The 21,111-nt window shown below is 38.8% G+C and overlaps 1 protein-coding gene across 1 annotated transcript in view; it reads left to right on the top strand.

Moving 5' to 3' along the window:
- WDR90 (WD repeat domain 90) overlaps positions 1–20,767 on the top strand; it is a 213,155-nt gene extending 192,388 nt beyond the window's left edge. The window contains exons 36-41 of the mRNA XM_053694218.1: positions 2,799–2,979; positions 3,069–3,199; positions 3,378–3,521; positions 5,418–5,537; positions 8,404–8,488; positions 20,225–20,767. Coding sequence (XP_053550193.1) covers positions 2,799–2,979; positions 3,069–3,199; positions 3,378–3,521; positions 5,418–5,537; positions 8,404–8,488; positions 20,225–20,382 — 819 coding nt within the window. The 3' untranslated portion in view covers positions 20,383–20,767. The remainder of the gene's footprint in view (positions 1–2,798; positions 2,980–3,068; positions 3,200–3,377; positions 3,522–5,417; positions 5,538–8,403; positions 8,489–20,224) is intronic.
- Positions 20,768–21,111: the final 344 nt, after the last annotated feature.

Genomic DNA, 21,111 nt, shown 5'->3' with positions numbered 1-21,111 from the left:
ACCATAACTTTGAGACTGGAAATCAGTGTAGAGGTGTGTGTACAAGGATTTGCTTTGCTGCACCATAACTGTAAGACTGATCAGTATAGAGGTTTCTACAAGGATTTGCTTTGCTGCACCATAACTGTAAGACTGATCAGTATAGAGGTTTCTACAAGGATTTGCTTGTGCTGCACCATAACTGTGAGACTGGAGATCAGTGGAAAGGTTGTGCAAGGATTTGCTTGTGCTGCACCATAACTGTAAGACTGATCAGTATAGAGGTTTCTACAAGGATTTGCTTGTGCTGCACCATAACTGTGAGACTGGAGATCAGTGGAAAGGTTTGTACAAAGATTTGCTTGCGCTGCAGCATAACTATGAGACTGGAGATCAATGGAGAGGTTTATGCAAGGATTTGCTTGTGCTGCGCCATAACTTAGACTGGAAATCAGTGTAGAGGTGTATGTACAGATTTTCTTTGCTGCACCATAACTGTAAGACTGATCAGTATAGAGGTTTCTACAAGGATTTGCTTGTGCTGCACCATAACTGTGAGACTGGAGATCAGTGGAGAGGTTTGTACAAGGATTTGCTTGTGCTGCGCCATAACTGTGAGACTGGAGATCAGTGGAGAGATTTGTACAAGGATTTGCTTTGCTGCACCATAACTGTGAGACTGGAGATCAGTGGAGAGATTTGTACAAGGATTTGCTTGTGCTGCGCCATAACTGTGAGACTGGAAATCAGTGTAGAGGTGTGTGTACAAGGATTTGCTTTGCTGCACCATAACTGTGTAGGAGATGAGGGTATATTCCAGGCAAGGACTTGTCATAACAGGCTGCATATGAAAGATTAAGGTCACTTCTTATTAAGCAAATTTGAAGGATTGAGATCCCTTTGCAAAAAATACACTTTTATAAAATTCTTCTTTAAAGGGATAGGAAATAATACACTTTCATAAATCAGATAGAGCATGTCATTTTAAGACACTTTTAAATTCACTTCTATTTTTAAATGTACTTTGTTCTCTTGTATCTTTTTTTTTAAAAGATTATGTACATATCCTACACTACTGGTTGCCAGCTGGTGATTGGTGTCTGCAAACATTTATCTCACGTGATTGGCTGAGTAGATGTGTTCAGCTAGCTCTCAGTAGTGCATTTACTGCTCCTTCAGCAAATTATACTAAAGAATGAAGCAAATTTGATAATTAATTAAAATTGAATGTTCTATCTGAATCACAAAATAAACATTTTTGGGTTTTTATGTTAAGTTCCAGTTTACATTTCATAGGAATAAAGAAACCTCATATTTTTTTTTTGCTTCCCAGCAAATAGGTTATAATCAAACTAGGGATAGACCGATATCGTTTTTTCAGGGCCGATATCGATTATTGACTGCCTTTCAGGCCGATAACCAATAGCAGGGGCCAATATTCTGTACATTTAAAGTTTTGAAAGATCAACACAATTTCTACACAAATCTGGTATAAACTGAACATGCTTATTCAAATTTTAAACATTAAAAGTAAACAACTGGGAAAAATAAAGTGCTTGAAAATTTACTTATTAAATGGCTTCTCGAAACATAGAAAAATGGCATAAATCCCTTTTAAACTGCACACAATATAAAATTAAATTTAAGTCACTACTGCAAAGCTAGACACTACACGATTTCTTCAGTACTCCCAGTTAAGTAGAAAAACATTATAGTGCAGAAAGCATAACATTTCAGCATGTTCTCCTGTTAAACGGCTTCTGTTTCTTTCATATATTGCTGCCACTTCACTAAAAAAACGCTCACTTGGTACATTTTACAGATAAGGGTTCAAAGTAAAGTTTTATATATATATATATATATATATATATATACTGCCACTTGACAGAGAAAGAAAGGACATGCTGGGGACATGCTGGAATATCAGTGCTAGATTTATTTATTTGCTTTCATTTTTAATATGCTCATATATTTACTGGATTGCAAATACCTTCCCTGGTACTGAGGAGTAGACTATGTTTCTTTATTATGTAACAGCGCCACCTAATGGTCAGAGCATTGTTATCCACTGCTAGAGAATATTGATACTAGTCTCCTATACTGCATAGCTTTCTACTCAAGGTTTGTTGTGGTGTACATTTAATTGGTGTGCCTGAACTAATCATTATTATTTATTATTTTTTTTCTATGCCCATGAAAGGGGAAAATAAAATATTTAAATAAAAAAATCATCAAATATAGAAGCTTTAGTGAATGTTTTGCAAATGTGTAAAATTTATCAGAATGCAACAAATAATGTTATATTTGAGACAGCAATTAGCAAGCAGATTGATTTTATGTATTGCTGACCCCTATGAGCAAATCAAAAGTAATTTCGCTCTGTGTACATCAGGGAAACTATGGGCCTGCCATTGGTGGTATGGTAGTTGGTAACTGAGCTCCCAGGAACACCTGGGCTTGGACTCTTTTATTAGTGCTATTTATTATTAGATGCTATGCTATGTCCAGCTTATATGTGCTATAGATGATTTGTGTGATGCTTTGTCTCACTTAAAACTACATTGTTTCCCTGAAGTACACAGAGCTAAATTTCTTTTGATTTGCTCCATATTGGTAATATCAGTAAGTTTCTTGCCGATACCGATATTTCAGAAATTACAAACATTGGCCCTAATAATCGTCCGCTCCGATATATCGGTCTATCCCTAAATCAAACCATCAACGTCTTCCTTCTATGTTTGTTTACTACTTTTATGATATCATTGCTTTTATATTCCATCTTACTGCCCTCTACTAGTAATGATACTTCTCTCACATAGAGCTGTTTGTGTCTGGCCTGGAGCCCCCCAACATTATCTGGCTCCTCCAAGGAGGGACAGAGAATTGCTGCTGGATATAGTGATGGGACCATCCGCATTTTTAGTGTTTCTAACACTGAGATGGAAATGAAAATACATCCACACCCATGTGCCGTGACCGCCATTTCTTTTTCGGCTTCTGGTACGTACCAGGTGTTCACTCTCATAAAAGATTAACAGTGGAAAACTATATTGATATTTAGGTAATTTAGTTTTTTTCTGTAATGTTAGGGGAGGTTTTGATATCTGGTGGAAAGGACGGCCTAATGGCAGTCAGCAGTCCACGTACAGGAATGACCATCAGAGTGTTAAATGATCACAAAGGATCACCCATTACAACCATTCAGTGCACACACAGGAAGGTAAGATGCTTTTAGATTCATCTGTCACCCATAAAAACTTGGTTTGGAAACTAAACTATGGCATCACATTTGATAGCCTCATCAGTTAGGTGGAACAATACAGATTATAGAACAGTCTGGGTCAACCAATCTGGATAAAAACATATCTTCTAATATATTTCATGTCTTCCTTTTAAAGCCAGTAGACCTTGGTCTTGAAGGAGAAGAGCTGTGGTTGGCTGCCAGTTCAGACAGACGTGTGAGTGTCTGGACTTCCCATTGGACAAAAGATAGATGTGAGCTGTTAGATTGGCTGAGCTTTCCTGCCCCAGAAAGTCCTACGGTAAGACATTTATTGTGATACTCTTTCAGCATCTTTTTTTGTTTGTTTGTGTTTTACTGGTGATCAGAGATTTGCTATACATTTATATACTGATTGCATTTATGAAGCAGCTATACCAGTGCCCAATAATGCTCAATTTCATAGCATTGCAATATTATGATTTATAATAATAATTTTAAAGGGCCACTCAACTCAAAATTTAATTTTCATAATTCATATAAAGCATACAGTTAAAAAAAAATGTTTACTGCTCATTTAAAAATCAAAGTAAGTTTTATAGCATTGTCTTTTTATTGTGTATTCGTAAATTATTTAATTCTACTGTATTTAGTGGCCTTTCTAAATTAAAGGGACATGAAACCCAAAAAATTACTTTCATAATTCCGATACAGCATACAATTTTAAACAACTTTCCAATTGATTCTATTATCTAATTTGCTTTGTTCTGTCGATATCATTTGTTAAAAAAGTTACCTAGGTAAGCGCATGAGCTAGGAGCTGTTAGTGGCTGCACAAATATGCATTTTGTCAATCATATCCCTGAATCCTGTTTTAGCAAGAAAAGTACCCAAGTCATTTTTAAATATATCTAAGGTACTGGCATTCACTACCTCCTTAGGCATTGAGTTCCACAATTTGATTGCTCTTACAATGAATATATTTGAATAAATCATATCACCTCTCAAGCGCTTTTTTTTCTAGTGTAAAAAGATCTCTTCTCATAGTCTAAATCCTCCTTTCCCATATTAGTTTTGGTGGCCTCTGTACTTTTTCTAGTTTGGCAATGTCCTTTTTTATAATTGGTCCCCAGAACTGCATTCCAGGTGAGGTCTTACTAGGGATTTATAAAGTGACAGAATTATGCTTTCATCTCTTTCATCAATGGCTTTTTTAATATATGCTAGTATCTTATGAGTCTAAGAAACCTCTGCCTTGTATTGTTACAGTATATATAAGTACGACTAAACCATTTTCCTCTTCTTTAAGTCTAGTCCAATTTAAATATTGAAGAAACAAGTGTTGACATATTGTTTATATAAAGTGCTGCCATATAACAACTAAGCGATCACAAGTTTAAAAGCCTGCTGTTATTTCACATTCCCTGCTGAGGGCACCTTTTGATTATATCACTTTTAAAAACTCAAAAGTCTTGGGATTTTTTTTCATATCCTCTGTTTAGTCAATTGCAATCCTAAGAAACAGGTAAAATAATCAGCTGCTCAGTAATTGCGGTTACCAAGACATTGTCACTCAAAGTGAAGGTCAATTTCGATGAATTGGTGCCCGTTTTTTTATAATCCTATTAAAAAGCAAGGGCACTTTAATTCATCAAAATTGACATTTCACTTGTTTTCTTCAAAAACTTACCTTTTAATCCTGACAGCCGCTGCAGCGCTTCCCCCGGCCGTCGGAAGCCTCTTCTTACGTCAGAAATGACGAATCCGGCTTCCTCCAATCACTGCTTTCCCTCCGGGGGGGATCATGGCCTGATTGGAGGAAGCTGTATTGGTCATTTTGGGCCCACGAAGAGGGCTTGCGACGGGCGGAGGAAGCACTGCAGCGGCTGTCAAAATTAAAGGGTAAGTTTTGTAAGAAAACAAGTGAAATGTCGATTTTGATTAATTAAAGTGCCCATGTTTTTAATAGGATTATTAAAAATCGGGCACTAATTCACTGAAATTGAACTTCACTTTAAGGTGATCCTGAAAATCTGTCCTGTAATTCTGTAACAAGGACTGTAATTGATTAACTCTACACTATAAGGTATAATCTACTAGAACAGATCAATACCACAATCTATAGAAAAATAAATAGTGGTATCTAAGTGTTTTTGATTCAGAAGTACTGCTGTCTAAAAACCTTAGGCCTAACTTCATTCATTTCTTTTGGTAACAGGAGCTGGTCTCTTCCATTCCAAGCGTGGCAGCATTCTGTCCATGGGAGCCTGGCACTGTGATATATACTGGATTTGGCACAGAGAAGGAAGTTCTATTCTACAGCCTAGTTCAGAAGCAGGTACTGAATCCTGTGTGTGGTAAAAAAACAGAATATGTTTGTATCAGAATATTACTAAATAAAGGGCTAGATTACAAGTGGAGCCCGTTGGTGGGAGTGCGATAATTAACCAGCCATTACAAAATAAATTAAAAACTGCACTGGGCAGTTTTAGGGCTTTAAAGTTGGTGGGAGTGGAGTGTTAGGAAAAACAAACGGCACTAAAAAGTGCCTTTACATTGCGGCCTATGGGAACTGTGTGTAAATATATATGTATATATATATATATATATATATATGTATATGACAATATACAGTACATATATATATATAAATATATATAAATATATATGTAAATATATATGTATATGACAATATACAGTACATATATATTTATGTGTTAATATGTGTAAATACACATATTAACACACAAATAGAAATGTATTTAGTCATATACATATATATTTACGAACTGCTGCTCATCGCTGCCCTGCTTACCTCTTTTGCTGTGCGAGGTTCTCATGCCGTCTGTGACGGCATCAGAACAAGGCTCCCATAGGAGCCTATGGAAGCGCACTCTCACTTCACATTGCTGTAAACATAGCGTGCGCTGGTATTACAAAGTAAAGCGCAAATATCACTTTAGCTAAAGCGATAATTGGCGCTCCACTTGTAATCTGGCCCAAATTGTGGAGTCATTTTAAAACTGAGCAGGGCAGACCTTGTTTTTAGGCTAATTTATTAACATTTTGTATGTTGTAATTTCGCTAGCAAGATGTATTTAGCTGATGCTTACCTGTTAGCAGCAGAAAGGCTGAAGATATAAATGTTGGTTCAATCATGAAACAGTACTCACATGATGAAGGGCATGGAGTAGCCCGAAACGTTTTTTTGTTGTATATTGGGCCCGTGTTTGTACAATAAAGGTCTGTTTTTACACTTAGAAGCTGGAGAACATTTTTGTTCCATCATGAATCATTTTCTAGTGAAGATGGTTCCTTTTAAGAGGAACAAGGACAGGAAACCCAGAACCGCAATACTCTGTTTTCCCCCAGACACATTGATTGCTTTATTCCTATCTTACAAGCAGGACGGATGGAACCTTAGTTCCTCAAAATCCCAGGGTATATAATCCCAATAGATGATAAAAGCTCTGTATAATTAATATTGTTTGCTTTCTCTATATCTACACATAATGTAATACGGAATGGAGGAAAACTAATACACTTTTCGTTATTTAACATTAGGTGCCTGTTGAGACTACCATCTCAAGATTTCATAGTATGGGAAATATAAATAATCCGATTATAGTACCAAAGAGGTTTAAAGCTTATTCTGTGAAGTCAGTCTCTGTGTTAAGCTTTAGAAGCCATGATCTTTATGATACACTATGTAATACACACCTCAAATACTACGTAATGGATATTTAGGCCTAATCTAAGAGAGTTTGAACATAAATCCTATCTACTGTATTACAATTAGCAGCATAAATGAAAAGTATGTGGGGGGTTCACAGCTATTTTGTAAGTACAGGTGGCCCTCGGTTTACAAAGGTTCAATTTACACCGTTTCAGAATAACAACCTTTTTTTCCAGTCATGTGACTGCTATTGAAAAGCATTGAGAAGCAGTGCATTTATTAAAATAGCCAGTAGGTGGAGCTGTCCGCTTGTGTTGCAGCAAAGCCAAGCAAGCTGAAATTAATAATTTTAACCAGACCTGAGCTATCGAGCAGATTTCAAAGTAACGAGATCTTCCTGTCTATAAATCAGTCCAGATTGGAATGCATAGAAAGAACTGTTTGCAGAAAAATGCAAGTGAAGTCTGTGTTGTTTATTTTTTTTATTAGGTTTATAATGCTGTTTAGCAAATGTTTGTTCATTTAACTTAGTTTAATTATATATTCTGTGTTGTGTGATTATTTTATTAGGTTTATAATGCTGTTTAGCATTTAAAGTCTTCATTTCAAAGCTTTAAAAATAATGTATTAGGTGTTACTTATGACAATTTTGAGAGGGGCCTGGAACCGAACTCCCTCACTTCCCATTGACTTACATTATAAACTGGGTTTCAATTTACAATGGTTTCGATTTACAACCATTCCTTCTGGAACCTAACCCCGGCGTAAACTGAGGGCTACCTGTATGTTATTTCCACCCTGCAAACTTCCATTCCAATATATGAAACAGGCAGCAGCAGTTTATTCCATAAAAAGACCTATATTATGTCATGATAGGCTCATACAACAACAGCAACATTTTGGGCATCTTGCTCTTTAACATGGGCTGATGATGAGCCTTGTTTACCTAGCTTTTCTTTTTATTATATGAATTACAAACATATTTAACAGTATAGGTGGTAGTTTTAACAGACAAAATAATCTATTTTAATTGACAAGTTGAAGGTATAGGAGCTATTTGTAAACAATTGAATACATTCCAGCCAGTAAAATGGATCATTAAATGGGCAGAAAAGTTTACAGTACAATCTCCCTTTAAGATCTTTTTGGGGATATAAACATGTGTTTGTAATGTGAGACAAAAAATTCTATCATCCCTTTTCCATTAACTTATTAATGGATGATTTTAACAACTACAGGTATACACTTCCATATTTCACATGACAATGTTTTCATATAACTATTTCCAGGTCAGGTCCTATATTACAACTATACGTTTTTGTAATGAGCAGTTGGGCCGTTATTTATTCATTTGTTAAAACATTGTCAGATTCCTCCATTCTTTTTTTTATTTTCCATGTGACAATCTTATGTCACCAGTGGTGTACTGTAAGTCGTCTATGTGAAATGCAATTGCGTTTGTTGTAATTACTTGTTTGTACAAAACTGAATAAAAATAATAATAAAAATCTCCATATTTCTCCATCAGGTCCTGCAAAGGATACCTCTTTCTTACTTTGCAACATCACTGGGACTCTCTCCTGTGGACCAAATCCTTATTGTTGGCAGCAATGGTATGTTCAGCTGTATTTTGTAATTCTATTGTACACGGTTAAATTGAAGACATAAATTCCATTTCTTTCATGTAATTGGCAAGAGTCCATGAGCTAGTGACATATGGGATATACAATCCTAACAGGAGGGGCAAAGTTTCCCAAACCTCAAAATGCCTATAAATACACCCCTCACCACACCCACAATTCAGTTTTACAAACTTTGCCTCCTATGGAGGTGGTGAAGTAAATTTGTGCTAAGATTTCTACGTTGATATGTGCTTCTCAGCATTGTTGAAGCCCGATTCCTCTCAGAGTACAGCGAATGTCAGAGGGACGTGAAGGGAGTATCACTTATTTGAATACGACGATTTCCCTAACGGGGGTCTATTTCATAGGTTCTCTGTTATCGGTCGTAGAGATTCATCTCCTACCTCCCTTTTCAGATCGACGATATACTCTCAATTTACCATTACCTCTACTAATAACTGTTTTAGCACTGGTTTGGCTATCTGCTATATGTGGATGGGTGTCTTTTGGTAAGTATGTTTTCTCCAACATTGGTGTGTCCGGTCCACGGCGTCATCCATTACTTGTGGGAAATGTTCTCCCTCACAGGGAAAGGCAAGGAGAGCACACAGCAAGAGCTGTCCATATAGCTTCCCCTCTGGCTCCGCCCCCCCAGTCATTCTCCTTGCCGCTCTGAACAAGTAGCATCTACCACGGGGATGGCGAGGAGTTTGTGGTGTTAGTTGTAGTTTTTTATTCTTCTATCAAGAGTTTGTTATTTTAAAATAGTGCTGGCTTGTACTATTTACTCTATAACAGAAAAGTGATGAAGATTTCTGTTTAAGAGGGCTATGATTTTAGTAACTAAAATCCATTACTGTTACCACGAACACAGGCTAATGCTAGATGACAGTCATTTTTCCCCTCAGGGGAAACGGTAAGCCATTTTTCTTTCACCTCAGCAAAAAAGATAACAGGCTTCCCCTTTTTGTTTTTTATGCTGGTAGACACTGTTAGGGGCTAAATCGATTGGTTTTTATTACAATATTATACCATTTGAAATATTTTATAAGCTCACATACACTTGGGAACGTTTTTTATTGATCTGGCTTGTTTTAGACACCTAAATCTAGTCAGGAAGGCCCCTTCACTCTAGTGTACTGAGGGAGGAGGCCTCATTTTGGCACTTCAGCTGTGCAGTTGAATTTCAAGGCAGTGCATGCAGATTCATGTGAGAGGGTCCTGTGGTTCAGAAAGTGACTCCAAAAGGCTTTTTTTCTGTGAATGGTGACCCCTAAGGAAGGTAAAAAGCTGCAGCAAGGCTGTAGCTGGGATTGTGGTGTGTAAAAACGGTTAAATCCAACAATTAGCTCCGGTTTGCTTGTTTTAAGAGCTAGAGTCTCCATATTTGCTGTGCAATACTTTCTAAGCATTAAGACACTGGGGTCCAAATTTCAGAAAAATCGGATATTGCCTTCATAGTTTTTTGAACATTCAAAAATAAATGTGTCATTTTATTATTTAAAGAGACAGTAACGTTTTTGTTTAAAATCGTTTTTATTGCATTGTTTGCCTGCCTAAATCTGTTTAACATGTCTGTTCCATCAGATAACCTATGTTCTGTGTGTATAGAGACAAATGTGGTTCCCCCTTCGAGTGTTTGTGATAATTGCGCCATAGCGTCCAAACAAAATCAGGACAGCTCTGTTATTTTTCATAATGTTGCCCAAGATGATTTATCTAATGAAGGTAGTGGGGATAGCTCTACATCCTCTCCTTCTGTGTCTACACCAGCTTTGCCCGCGCAGGCGACACCTAGCGCGCCAGTGCTTATTTCTATGCAACAATTATCAGCAGTAGTGGATAATTCTATAGCAAATCTTTTATCCAAACTGCCAGTTTTTCAGAGAAAGCGTGATTGTTCAGTTTTAAATACAGATAAAAAGGATGAACAATCAGACGCTGACGATGCCTTATCTATTTTACCATCACATCAATCGGAATTGGCTGTGAGGGAAGGGCTGTCTGAGGGTGAAATTTCAGACTCAGGAAAAATTTCTCAACAGGCAGAACCTGATCTAGTGGCATTTAAGTTTAAGCTAGAACATCTCCGCGCTTTGCTTAAGGAGGTATTAGCTACTCTGGATGACTGTGATTCCATGGTAGTACCAGAGAAGTTGTGCAAATTGAACACATTTTTAGAGGTCCCAGTGCAAGACAACGCTTTTCCAATACCTAAGAGGGTAGCGAACATAGTGGAAAAGGAGTGGGAGAAGCCAGATGTACCCTTTGCCCCACCTCCTATATTTAAGAAAATGTTTCTCATAGTAGACCCTAGAAGGGACGCATGGCAAACGGTCCCGAAGGTTGAGGGAGCTGTTTCAACACTAGCGAAGCGCACAACTATTCCTATAGAGGACAGCTGCGCTTTCAAAGATCCTATGGATAAAAAATTGGAAGGATTGCTTAAAAAGATTTTTGTTCAGCAAGGGTTCATCCTTCAACCAGCTACGTGTGTTATTACTGTCACTTCAGCGGAGTCCTTTTGGTTCGAAGAACTAGAAAGGTCGCTCCAGAAAGAGACTTCCTATGAAGAAGTCATGGACAGAATTCACGCATTAAAGTTAGCTAATTCCTTTATATTGGATGCCGCCTTTCAAATAACGAAATTGGCGGCGAAAAACTCAGGTTTTGCTATAGTAGCGCGGAGGGCGCTTTGGCTAAAATCCTGGTCGGCAGACGTGTCGTCCAAGACTAAGTTACTGAATATTCCTTTCAAGGGTAAGACCCTTTTTGGGCCGGAATTGAAGGAAATTATTTCAGACATCACTGGGGGTAAGGGCCATGCCCTCCCACAGGATAGGCCTTTTAAGGCTAAGAACAAGTCTAATTTTCGTTCCTTTCGCAATTTCAGAAACGGACCGGCTAATAACTCCACTGCCGCTAGACAAGAAGGTAACGCGGCCCAGCCCAAACCCTCTTGGAAGCCCATGCAAGGCTGGAACAAGGGTAAACAAACCAAGAAACCTGCTGCTGCTACCAAGACAGCATGAAGGGGTAGCCCCCGATCCGGGACCGGATCTGGTAGGGGGCAGACTATCTCTCTTCGCTCAGGCTTGGGCAAGAGATGTTCTGGATCCCTGGGCACTAGAGATAGTTTCCAAGGGATACCTGTTAGAATTCAAGGGACTTCCTCCAAAGGGAAGGTTCCACCTGTCTCGCTTATCTTCAGACCAGATAAAGAAACAGGCATTCTTACATTGTGTAAGAGACCTATCAAAGATGGGAGTGATAAACCCAGTCCCCTCCGGGGAACAAGGTCTAGGGTTTTACTCAAACCTGTTTGTGGTTCCCAAAAAAGAGGGAACTTTCAGGCCAATTCTGGATTTAAAGATATTAAACAAGTTCCTCAGAGTTCCATCCTTCAAGATGGAAACCATTCGGACAATCTTACCAACAATCCAGCAGGGTCAATTTTTGACTACCGTGGATCTGAAGGATGCGTATCTGCATATCCCAATCCACAAATCTCATCATCAGTTCCTGAGGTTCGCCTTTCTGGACAAACATTACCAGTTTGTGGCTCTTCCATTCGGTTTAGCCACCGCTCCCAGAATTTTCACAAAGGTGCTAGGGTCCCTTCTAGCGGTCCTAAGACCGAGGGGCATCGCTGTAGCACCTTATCTAGACGACATCCTAATCCAAGCGTCGTCTCTTTCCAAAGCGAGGGCTCATACAGACATTGTGTTGGCTTTTCTCAGATCTCACGGGTGGAAAGTGAACATAGAAAAAAGTTCACTGTCACCGTCCACAAGGGTTCCTTTTCTGGGAACAATAATAGATTCTGTGGAAATGAAGATCTTTCTCACAGACGTCAGAAAGACAAAGCTTCTAAAAGCTTGTCGAGTTCTTCACTCTATTCCTCAACCCTCCATAGCTCAATGCATGGAAGTAATAGGACTAATGGTCGCAGCAATGGATGTGGTTCCTTTTGCTCGAATTCATCTAAGACCATTACAGCTGTGCATGCTCAATCAGTGGAATGGGGACTATACAGACTTTTCTCCCCAAATTCAAGTAGACCAGGTAACCAGGGACTCACTTCTCTGGTGGTTGACCCAGGATCACCTGTCTCAGGGAATGAGTTTCCGCAGACCGGAGTGGGTCATCGTCACGACCGACGCCAGCCTCTTGGGGTGGGGCACGGTCTGGGACTCTCTGAAAGCTCAGGGCCTATGGTCGCGGGAAGAGTCGCTTCTCCCGATAAACATTTTGGAACTAAGAGCTATATTCAATGCGCTCCTGGCTTGGCCTCAGCTAGCGGAAGCCAGGTTCATAAGATTTCAGTCGGACAACATAACGACTGTTGCGTACATCAATCATCAGGGGGGAACAAAGAGTTCCCTAGCGATGAAGGAAGTAACCAAGATAATCCAATGGGCAGAGAATCACTCCTGCCATCTATCTGCTATTCACATCCCAGGAGTAGACAACTGGGAGGCGGACTATTTGAGTCGTCAGACTTTCCATCCGGGGGAGTGGGAACTCCATCCGGAGGTCTTTGTTCAGTTAACCCAATTATGGGGCATTCCAGACATGGATCTAATGGCGTCCCGTCAGAACTTCAAGATTCCTTGCTACGGGTCCAGATCCAGGGATCCCAAGGCGACTCTAGTGGATGCATTAGTGGCGCCTTGGTCGTTCAACCTAGCATATGTGTTTCCACCGTTTCCTCTCCTCCCCAGGCTCATAGCCAGGATCAAACAGGAGAAGGCCTCGGTGATTCTGATAGCTCCTGCGTGGCCACGCAGGACTTGGTATGCAGACCTGGTGAATATGTCATCGGCTCCACCATGGAAGCTACCTTTGAGACAGGACCTTCTAGTACAAGGTCCATTCGAACATCCCAATCTAGTTTCTCTGCAGCTGACTGCTTGGAAATTGAACGCTTGATTTTATCCAAGCGTGGGTTTTCAAATTCTGTGATTGATACTCTGGTCCAAGCCAGAAAACCTGTGACTAGAAGGATTTACCATAAAATATGGAAAAAATATATCTGTTGGTGTGAATCCAAAGGATTCTCCTGGAGTAAGATTAAAATTCCAAAGATTCTCTCCTTTCTCCAAGAAGGTTTGGATAAAGGATTGTCAGCTAGTTATCTAAAAGGACAGATTTCTGCATTATCCGTCTTGTTGCACAAACGACTGGCAGCTTTGCCAGATGTACAAGCTTTTGTTCAGGCTTTGGTTAGAATCAAGCCTGTTTACAGACCCATGACTCCTCCTTGGAGTCTAAATTTAGTTCTTTCAGTTCTTCAAGGGGTTCCGTTTGAACCTTTACATTCCATAGATATTAAGTTACTATCTTGGAAAGTTCTGTTTTTGGTTGCTATTTCTTCTGCTAGAAGAGTTTCTGAATTATCTGCTTTGCAGTGTGATCCACCCTATCTGGTGTTCCATTCAGATAAGGCTGTTTTGCGTACTAAGCCTGGTTTTCTTCCAAAAGTTGTTTCCAACGAGAACATCAACCAGGAAATAGTTGTTCCTTCTTTGTGTCCGAATCCAGTTTCAAAGAAGGAACGTTTATTACACAATTTAGATGTTGTTCGTGCTTTAAAGTTCTATTTAGAAGCAACAAAAGATTTTAGACAAACCTCATCCTTGTTTGTCGTTTACTCTGGTAAGAGGAGAGGTCAAAAAGCTACTGCTACCTCTCTCTCTTTCTGGCTGAAAAGCATTATCCGCTTGGCTTATGAGACTGCCGGACGGCAGCCTCTTGACCGTATCACAGCTCACTCTACTAGGGCTGTGGCTTCCACATGGGCCTATAAGAACGAGGCTTCTGTTGACCAGATATGTAAGGCAGCGACTTGGTCTTCTCTGCACACTTTTGCCAAATTCTACAAATTTGATATTTTTGCTTCTTCGGAGGCTGTTTTTGGGAGAAAGGTTTTGCAAGCCGTGGTGCCTTCTGTTTAGGTAACCTGATTTGCTCCCTCCCTTCATCCGTGTCCTAAAGCTTTGGTATTGGTTCCCACAAGTAATGGATGACGCCGTGGACCGGACACACCAATGTTGGAGAAAACAGAATTTATGCTTACCTGATAAATTACTTTCTCCAACGGTGTGTCCGGTCCACGGCCCGCCCTGGTTTTTTTAATCAGGTTGAAAAATTTTTTCTTTATACACTACAGTCACCACGGCACCCTATAGTTTCTCCTTTTTCTCCTAACCGTCGGTCGAATGACTGGGGGGCAGAGCCAGAGGGGGAGCTATATGGACAGCTCTTGCTGTGTGCTTTCCTTGCCTTTCCCTGTGGGGGAGAACATTTCCCACAAGTAATGGATGACGCTGTGGACCGGACACACCGTTGGAGAAAGTAATTTATCAGGTAAGCATAAATTCTGTTTTTTATTTCTTAAGACACACCAGCTATGGTTTGGCACTTTATGCATTTATATAAAGTTCTAGATATATATATTGTACTTATATTTGCCATGAGTCAGGTTCATGTATTTCCTTCAGCAGACTGTCAGTTTCATATTTGGGGAATTTAAACATTTTAAGAAATTTCTTTCTTACCTGGGGTGTAGTCTTTTTTTCAATTGACTACTTCTTGCTATTGCGGGTATTAGGCCCGCGGGTGCGTCAAATGCTAAACTTTATTGCGTCATTCTTGGCGCAAAATTTTTTTTGGCGTGGAAAAAGACGTTTATGACGCAACTTCATCATTTCCGGCGTCATACGCGACGCCGAGACCTTTCACACGGCGGCGTCATTAGTGACGCGAGTGTGTCATTTCCGGTTATTTTTTGCGCCAAAAAAGTTTACGTTACGTTGTGCGTCATACTTGGCGCCAACTTTTTTTCATTATTTCAATACCCCATTGATGTTTGCCTCTTGCTTTTTTCTCTATCAGAGGCCTATGCTTTGGCATTTTTTCCCATTCCTGAAACTGTCATATAAGGAAATAGATAATTTTGCTTTATATGTTGTTTTTTCTCTTACATTGAGCTAGATTTCCCAATCTGATCCTGCCACAGAAGTTTCTGCTGGAATATTGCTGCCTGACATCGGTTCTACCAAAGCTAAGTGCATTTGTTGTAAAAGTGTAGAAATTATTCCACCAAATATCATTTGTAATAGTTGTCATGATAAACTTTTACATGCAGATAGTGTTTCCATCAGTAATAGTACATTGCCAGTTGCAGTTCCTTCAACTTCTAATGTACATGATATACCTGTAAATTTTAAAGAATTTGTATCTGACTCTATTCTGAAGGCTTTGTCTGCATTTCCACCTTCTAATAAACGTAAAAGGTCTTTTAAAACTTCTCATTTAGCTGATGAAATTTCAAATGACCAGCAACATAATAATTTATCCTCTTCTGATGAGGATCTATCTGATTCAGAAGATCCTTCCTCAGACATTGACACTGACAAATCTACTTATTTATTTAAAATAGAGTATATGCGTTCTTTATTAAAAGAAGTGTTAATTACTTTGGTTATTGAGGTAACCAGTCCTATTGACGTTCAGTCTAATAAACGTTTAAATGCTGTTTTTAAACCTCCTGTGGTTTCCCCAGGGGTTTTTCCTATTCCTGAGGCTATTTCTGATATGATTTCTAGGGAATGGAATAAGCCAGGTACTTCTTTTATTCCTTCTTCAAGGTTTAAAAAATTGTATCCTTTACCAGCAAAATCTATAGAGTTTTGGGAAAAAATCCCCAAAGTTGATGGGGCTATTTCTACTCTTGCTAAACGTACCACTATTTCTATGGAAGATAGTACTTCCTTTAAGGATCCTTTAGATATGAAGCTTGAATCCTATCTAAGGAAGGCCTATTTATATTCAGGTCATCTTCTCAGACCTGCTATTTCTTTGGCTGATGTTGCAGCTTCCTCAAATTTTTGGTTGGAGAATTTAGCGCAACGAGAATTGGATCCTGACATATCTAGCATTACTCGCTTACTGCAAAATGCTAATAATTTTATTTGTGATGCCATTTTTTATATTATCAAAATTTATGTTAGATCCATGTCTTTAGCTATATTAGCTAGAAGAGCTTTGTGGCTTAAATCTTGGAATGCTGATATGACATCTAAATCTAGATTACTATCTCTTTCTTTCCAAGGTAATAATTTATTTGGTTCTCAGTTGGATTCTATTATTTCTGGAGGAAAAGGAGTTTTTCTGCCTCAGGATAAAAAACCTAAGGGTAAATCTAAGGCTTCTAACCGTTTTCGTTCCTTTCGTCAAGAATAAGGAACAAAAACTCAATCCTCCTCCCAAGGAATCTGCTTCCAGTTGGAAGCCTTCCTCAAATTGGAATAAATCCAAGCCATTTAGGAAACCAAAGTCTGCCCCTAGGTCCGCATGAAGGTGCGGCCCTCATTCCAGCTCAGCTGGTAGGGAGCAGATTGAGGTTTTTCAAGGATTTTTGGAAAAAATCTGTCCAAAATCATTGGATTCAGAGCATTGTCTCTCAGGGGTATCGAATAGGATTCAAAGTAAGACCTCCTGTGAGAAGATATTTTTTCTCTCACGCATCCCTGTAAATCCAGTAAAAGCTCAGGCTTTTCTGAAGTGTGTTTTGGACCTGGAGTCTTCAGGGGTGATCATGCCAGTTCCTCCTCAGGAACAAGGTTTGGGGTTTTATTCAAACCTATTCATTGTACCAAAGAAAGAAAATGTATTCAGACCAGTTCTGGATTCCGATTCATCCAGAACACTATCAGTTTCTGAGATTCTCTTTTCTAGACAAGCATTACCAATTTTTTGATCTTCCATTTGGCCTAGCAACAGCTCCAAGAATCTTTTCTGGGTGCCCTACTATCTGTAATCAGAGAACAGTGTATTGCGGTGTTTCCTTATTTGGACGATATCTTGGTACTAGCTCAGTCTTTACATACTGCAGAATCTCACACGAATCAACTAGTGTTGTTTCTTCGGAAACATGGTTGGAGGATCAATTTACCAAGAAGTTTCTTGATTCCTCAGACAAGGGTCACCTTTTTAGGCTTCCAGATAGATTCAGTGTTCATGACTCTGTCTCTAACAGACAAGAGACGTTTAAAATTTGTTGCAGCATGCCGGCACCTTCAGTCTCAGTCGTTCCCTTCAGAGGCTATGTGCATGGAAATTTTAGGTCTCATGACTGCAGCATCGGACACGATCCCCTTTGCTCGTTTTCACATGAGACCTCTACAGCTTTGCATGCTGAATCAATGGTGCAGGGATTATACAAAGATATCACAATTAATATCCTTGAATCCCAATGTACGACAATCTCTGACATGGTGGATAGATCACCATTGTTTGGTTCAAGGGGCTTCTTTTGTTCGGCCAACCTGGACTGTGATCTCAACAGATGCGAGTCTTTCAGGTTGGGGAGCTGTTTGGGGATCTCTGACAGCACAAGGGGTTTGGAAATCTCAAGAGGCGAGATTACCAATAAATATTTTAGAACTCTGTGCAATTCTCAGGGCTCTTCAGTTTTGGCCTCTGCTAAAGAGAGAACCGTTCATTTGTTTTTAGCCAGACAATATCACAACTGTGGCTTATGTCAATCATCAGGGTGGGACTCACAGTCTCCAAGCTATGATAGAAGTATATCGGATACTTGCTTAGGCGGAATCCAGCTCCTGTCTAATCTCTGCGGTGCATATCCCAGGTGTAGACAATTGGGAGGCGGATTATCTCAGCCGCCAGACTTTACATCCAGGGGAGTGGTCTCTCCATCCAGATGTGTTTTCTCAGATTGTTCAGATGTGGGGTCTTCCAGAGATAGATCTCATGGCCTCTCATCTAAACAAGAAACTTCCCAGATACCTGTCCAGGTCCAGGGATGTTGTCCCTTCCTTGTGTCCTAATCCTAAGAATTCTTTGGAAAGATCCTTACATTCTTTGGATGTGGTAAGAGCTTTTAAATATTATGTGGAAGCTACTAAAGATTACAGGAAGACTTCCAGTCTATTTGTTTTATTTTCTGGTCCTAGGAAAGGTCAGAAGGCTTGTGCTATTTCCTTGGCTTCTTGGTTGAAACTTTTGATTCATCAAGCTTATTTGGAGTCGGGTCAGGCCCCGCCTCAGAGAATTACAGCTCATTCTACTAGATCAGTCTCCACTTTGTGGGCTTTTAAGAATGAAGCTTCAGTTGATCAGATTTGCAAAGCGGCGACTTGGTCCTCTTTACATACATTTACTAAATTCTACCGTTTTGATGTATTTGCTTCTTTGGAAGCAGTTTTTGGTAGAAAAGTTCTTCAGGCAGCTGTTTCAGTTTGATTCTTCTGCTTTTGTTTTAAGTTTTTTCTTTCAAAAATGAAATAAACTTATTTTTTTGGGTTGTGGATTAATTTTTTCAGCGGAATATGGCTGTTTTTATTTTTATTCCCTCCCTCTCTAGTGACTCTTGAGTGGAAGACTCCACATCTTGGGTATTGATATCCCATATGTCACTAGCTCATGGACTCTTGCCAATTACATGAAAGAAAACATAATTTATGTAAGAACTTACCTGATAAATTAATTTCTTTCATATTGGCAAGAGTCCATGAGGCCCTTTTTATGGTGGTTATGATTTTTTATATAAAGCACAATTAGTTCCAAATTTCCTTTGTTGATGCTTTCTACTCCTTTCTTTATCACCCCACTGCTTGGCTATTCGTTAAACTGAATTGTGGGTGTGTTGAGGGGTGTATTTATATGCATTTTGAGGTTTGGGAAACTTTGCCCCTCCTGTTAGGATTGTATATCCCATATGTCACTAGCTCATGGACTCTTGCCAATATGAAAGAAATGAATTTATCAGGTAAGTTCTTACATAAATTATGTTTTTTCAATCTGTTCTTAGCCTATTTAGGGCCAGATTACAAGTGGAGCACTAATGCTTGCGCGCAAGTGATATGGGGTTTTATCACGGGTATTTGCACTCGTCCGGTTTACCTTTGGTATTACGAGTTGAAAGTAAACGCGATCTCTTGAGTGCAATTTGCGATTTATGCTAGAATGATTACGCGTCCTCAGAGCTCTGGTTAACTTTTTCGCAAAGCTAAAAAGTCGAACAAAACACGTTAAAAATACTTTACTTTATATTTACTGTAAATATTTCACATTCCAATGTTCTGCACATAGCAGAATATGTTCTTTGTATTTTTAAATAGATATTCCTATATATATCTTTATATATATATATATATATATATATATATATATATATATATATATACCTATATATATTAATGAATATATATATATAGGTACCAAAATACTATCAGATATATAGAAATATGTATTTATGAGTAAATAGAACATATTCTTGTATGTAAAGAACATTGTAATGTGAAATATTCATACTTTCATGTCACGTTAGCACACTTGAGAATATGCTATCGGGTTTGAGCTAAAGTAGGGTTTTAGGGGTTTTTCCACTTTTTTTGCTCTATTGACTTGTATGCTGAAATACATAACAGTGCATTCGATATTCAAAGTTCGGCTTTTTGCACTTGTCAAGTTAGAGTGAGAGCGAAAACAGATTACTTTTAACTCATAATAAGAGCGCAAAAAGCTTACTTCTAGCGCAATTAACGATCAACGATCGCATTAAATAGGGCTCCACTCGTAATCTGGCCCGTAATATCTTCACCACAGACTTGTATCTGTCTTATTCATCATTGTATGTTTTTGTTTTGACAATATTTTTTCTATATCACAGTTTTATAACGCTCATATTTCTATCTACAGAACGGTTTCTGCGTTTAATTAATACCCGCGCTGGCACCCAGCAGGACTTTGTAGCCCATGACGATTGCGTACATCTCTGCAAAGTGTCTCCTGCGGGAAATCTCCTCTTTACAGCCTCTTACAATCAAGTGCTTATTTGGGACATGCACAATTCATAATACTTAGTGGCCCACAAAGCTCTGAGTCTGAGACACGTCTTTGTCTGCAATGACTTATTGACACAAAGCAACGTGGGACACATACACCCTATCCTCTTTTGCACTATTTATCAGAATTAAGTGCCTTTTATTTAGTTGGAGAACAGAATTATAGATTAATAGAATTTGTACATTTTAGTTTGGGATACATTTTTAATCAAATGTTTTAATTTTGAAACATCAATTATATTGCACAGTGCTCCGATTCCATATCCCATGAATTAAGCTGCTCCTTGTATTTGTTTGTAAATATACTTTTTTTATGAGATTGAGTTTTGTAACCAAAAATTTGCATTTGTTTCTGTTTTTATTTTGATATATTTTATAAACAAACTTTTTTTTTAAATGTATTGTTGTGAGGATGTTATTTAACATAGTATATTAGTGTATATACAGGTACAAAATCCTTTATCCAAACTGCTTGGGACCAGAAAAGGTTTGGCTTTTTGATTAGTTTGGACTTTGGAATATTTACATCTGTAAAATGGGACAGCTGGATGAAGGGATTGGACCAAGTTTAAACAACAATATTTCTATCTAATGACACGGTGAGTCCACGGATCATCTAATTACTATTGGGAATATCACTCCTGCCCAGCAGGAGGCGGCAAAGAGCAGCAAAGCTGTTAAATATCACCTCCCTTCCTTCCAACCCCAGTCATTCTCTTTGCCTACGTTAGAGCAAGGAAG

The sequence above is a fragment of the Bombina bombina genome, chromosome 11 (genome assembly GCF_027579735.1).
Source record: "Bombina bombina isolate aBomBom1 chromosome 11, aBomBom1.pri, whole genome shotgun sequence".
In the NCBI taxonomy this organism is placed as follows: Eukaryota; Metazoa; Chordata; class Amphibia; order Anura; family Bombinatoridae; genus Bombina; species Bombina bombina.
The sequence above is the reverse complement of the archived record's forward strand: the minus strand, read 5'-3'. Positions and strand labels throughout refer to the sequence as shown.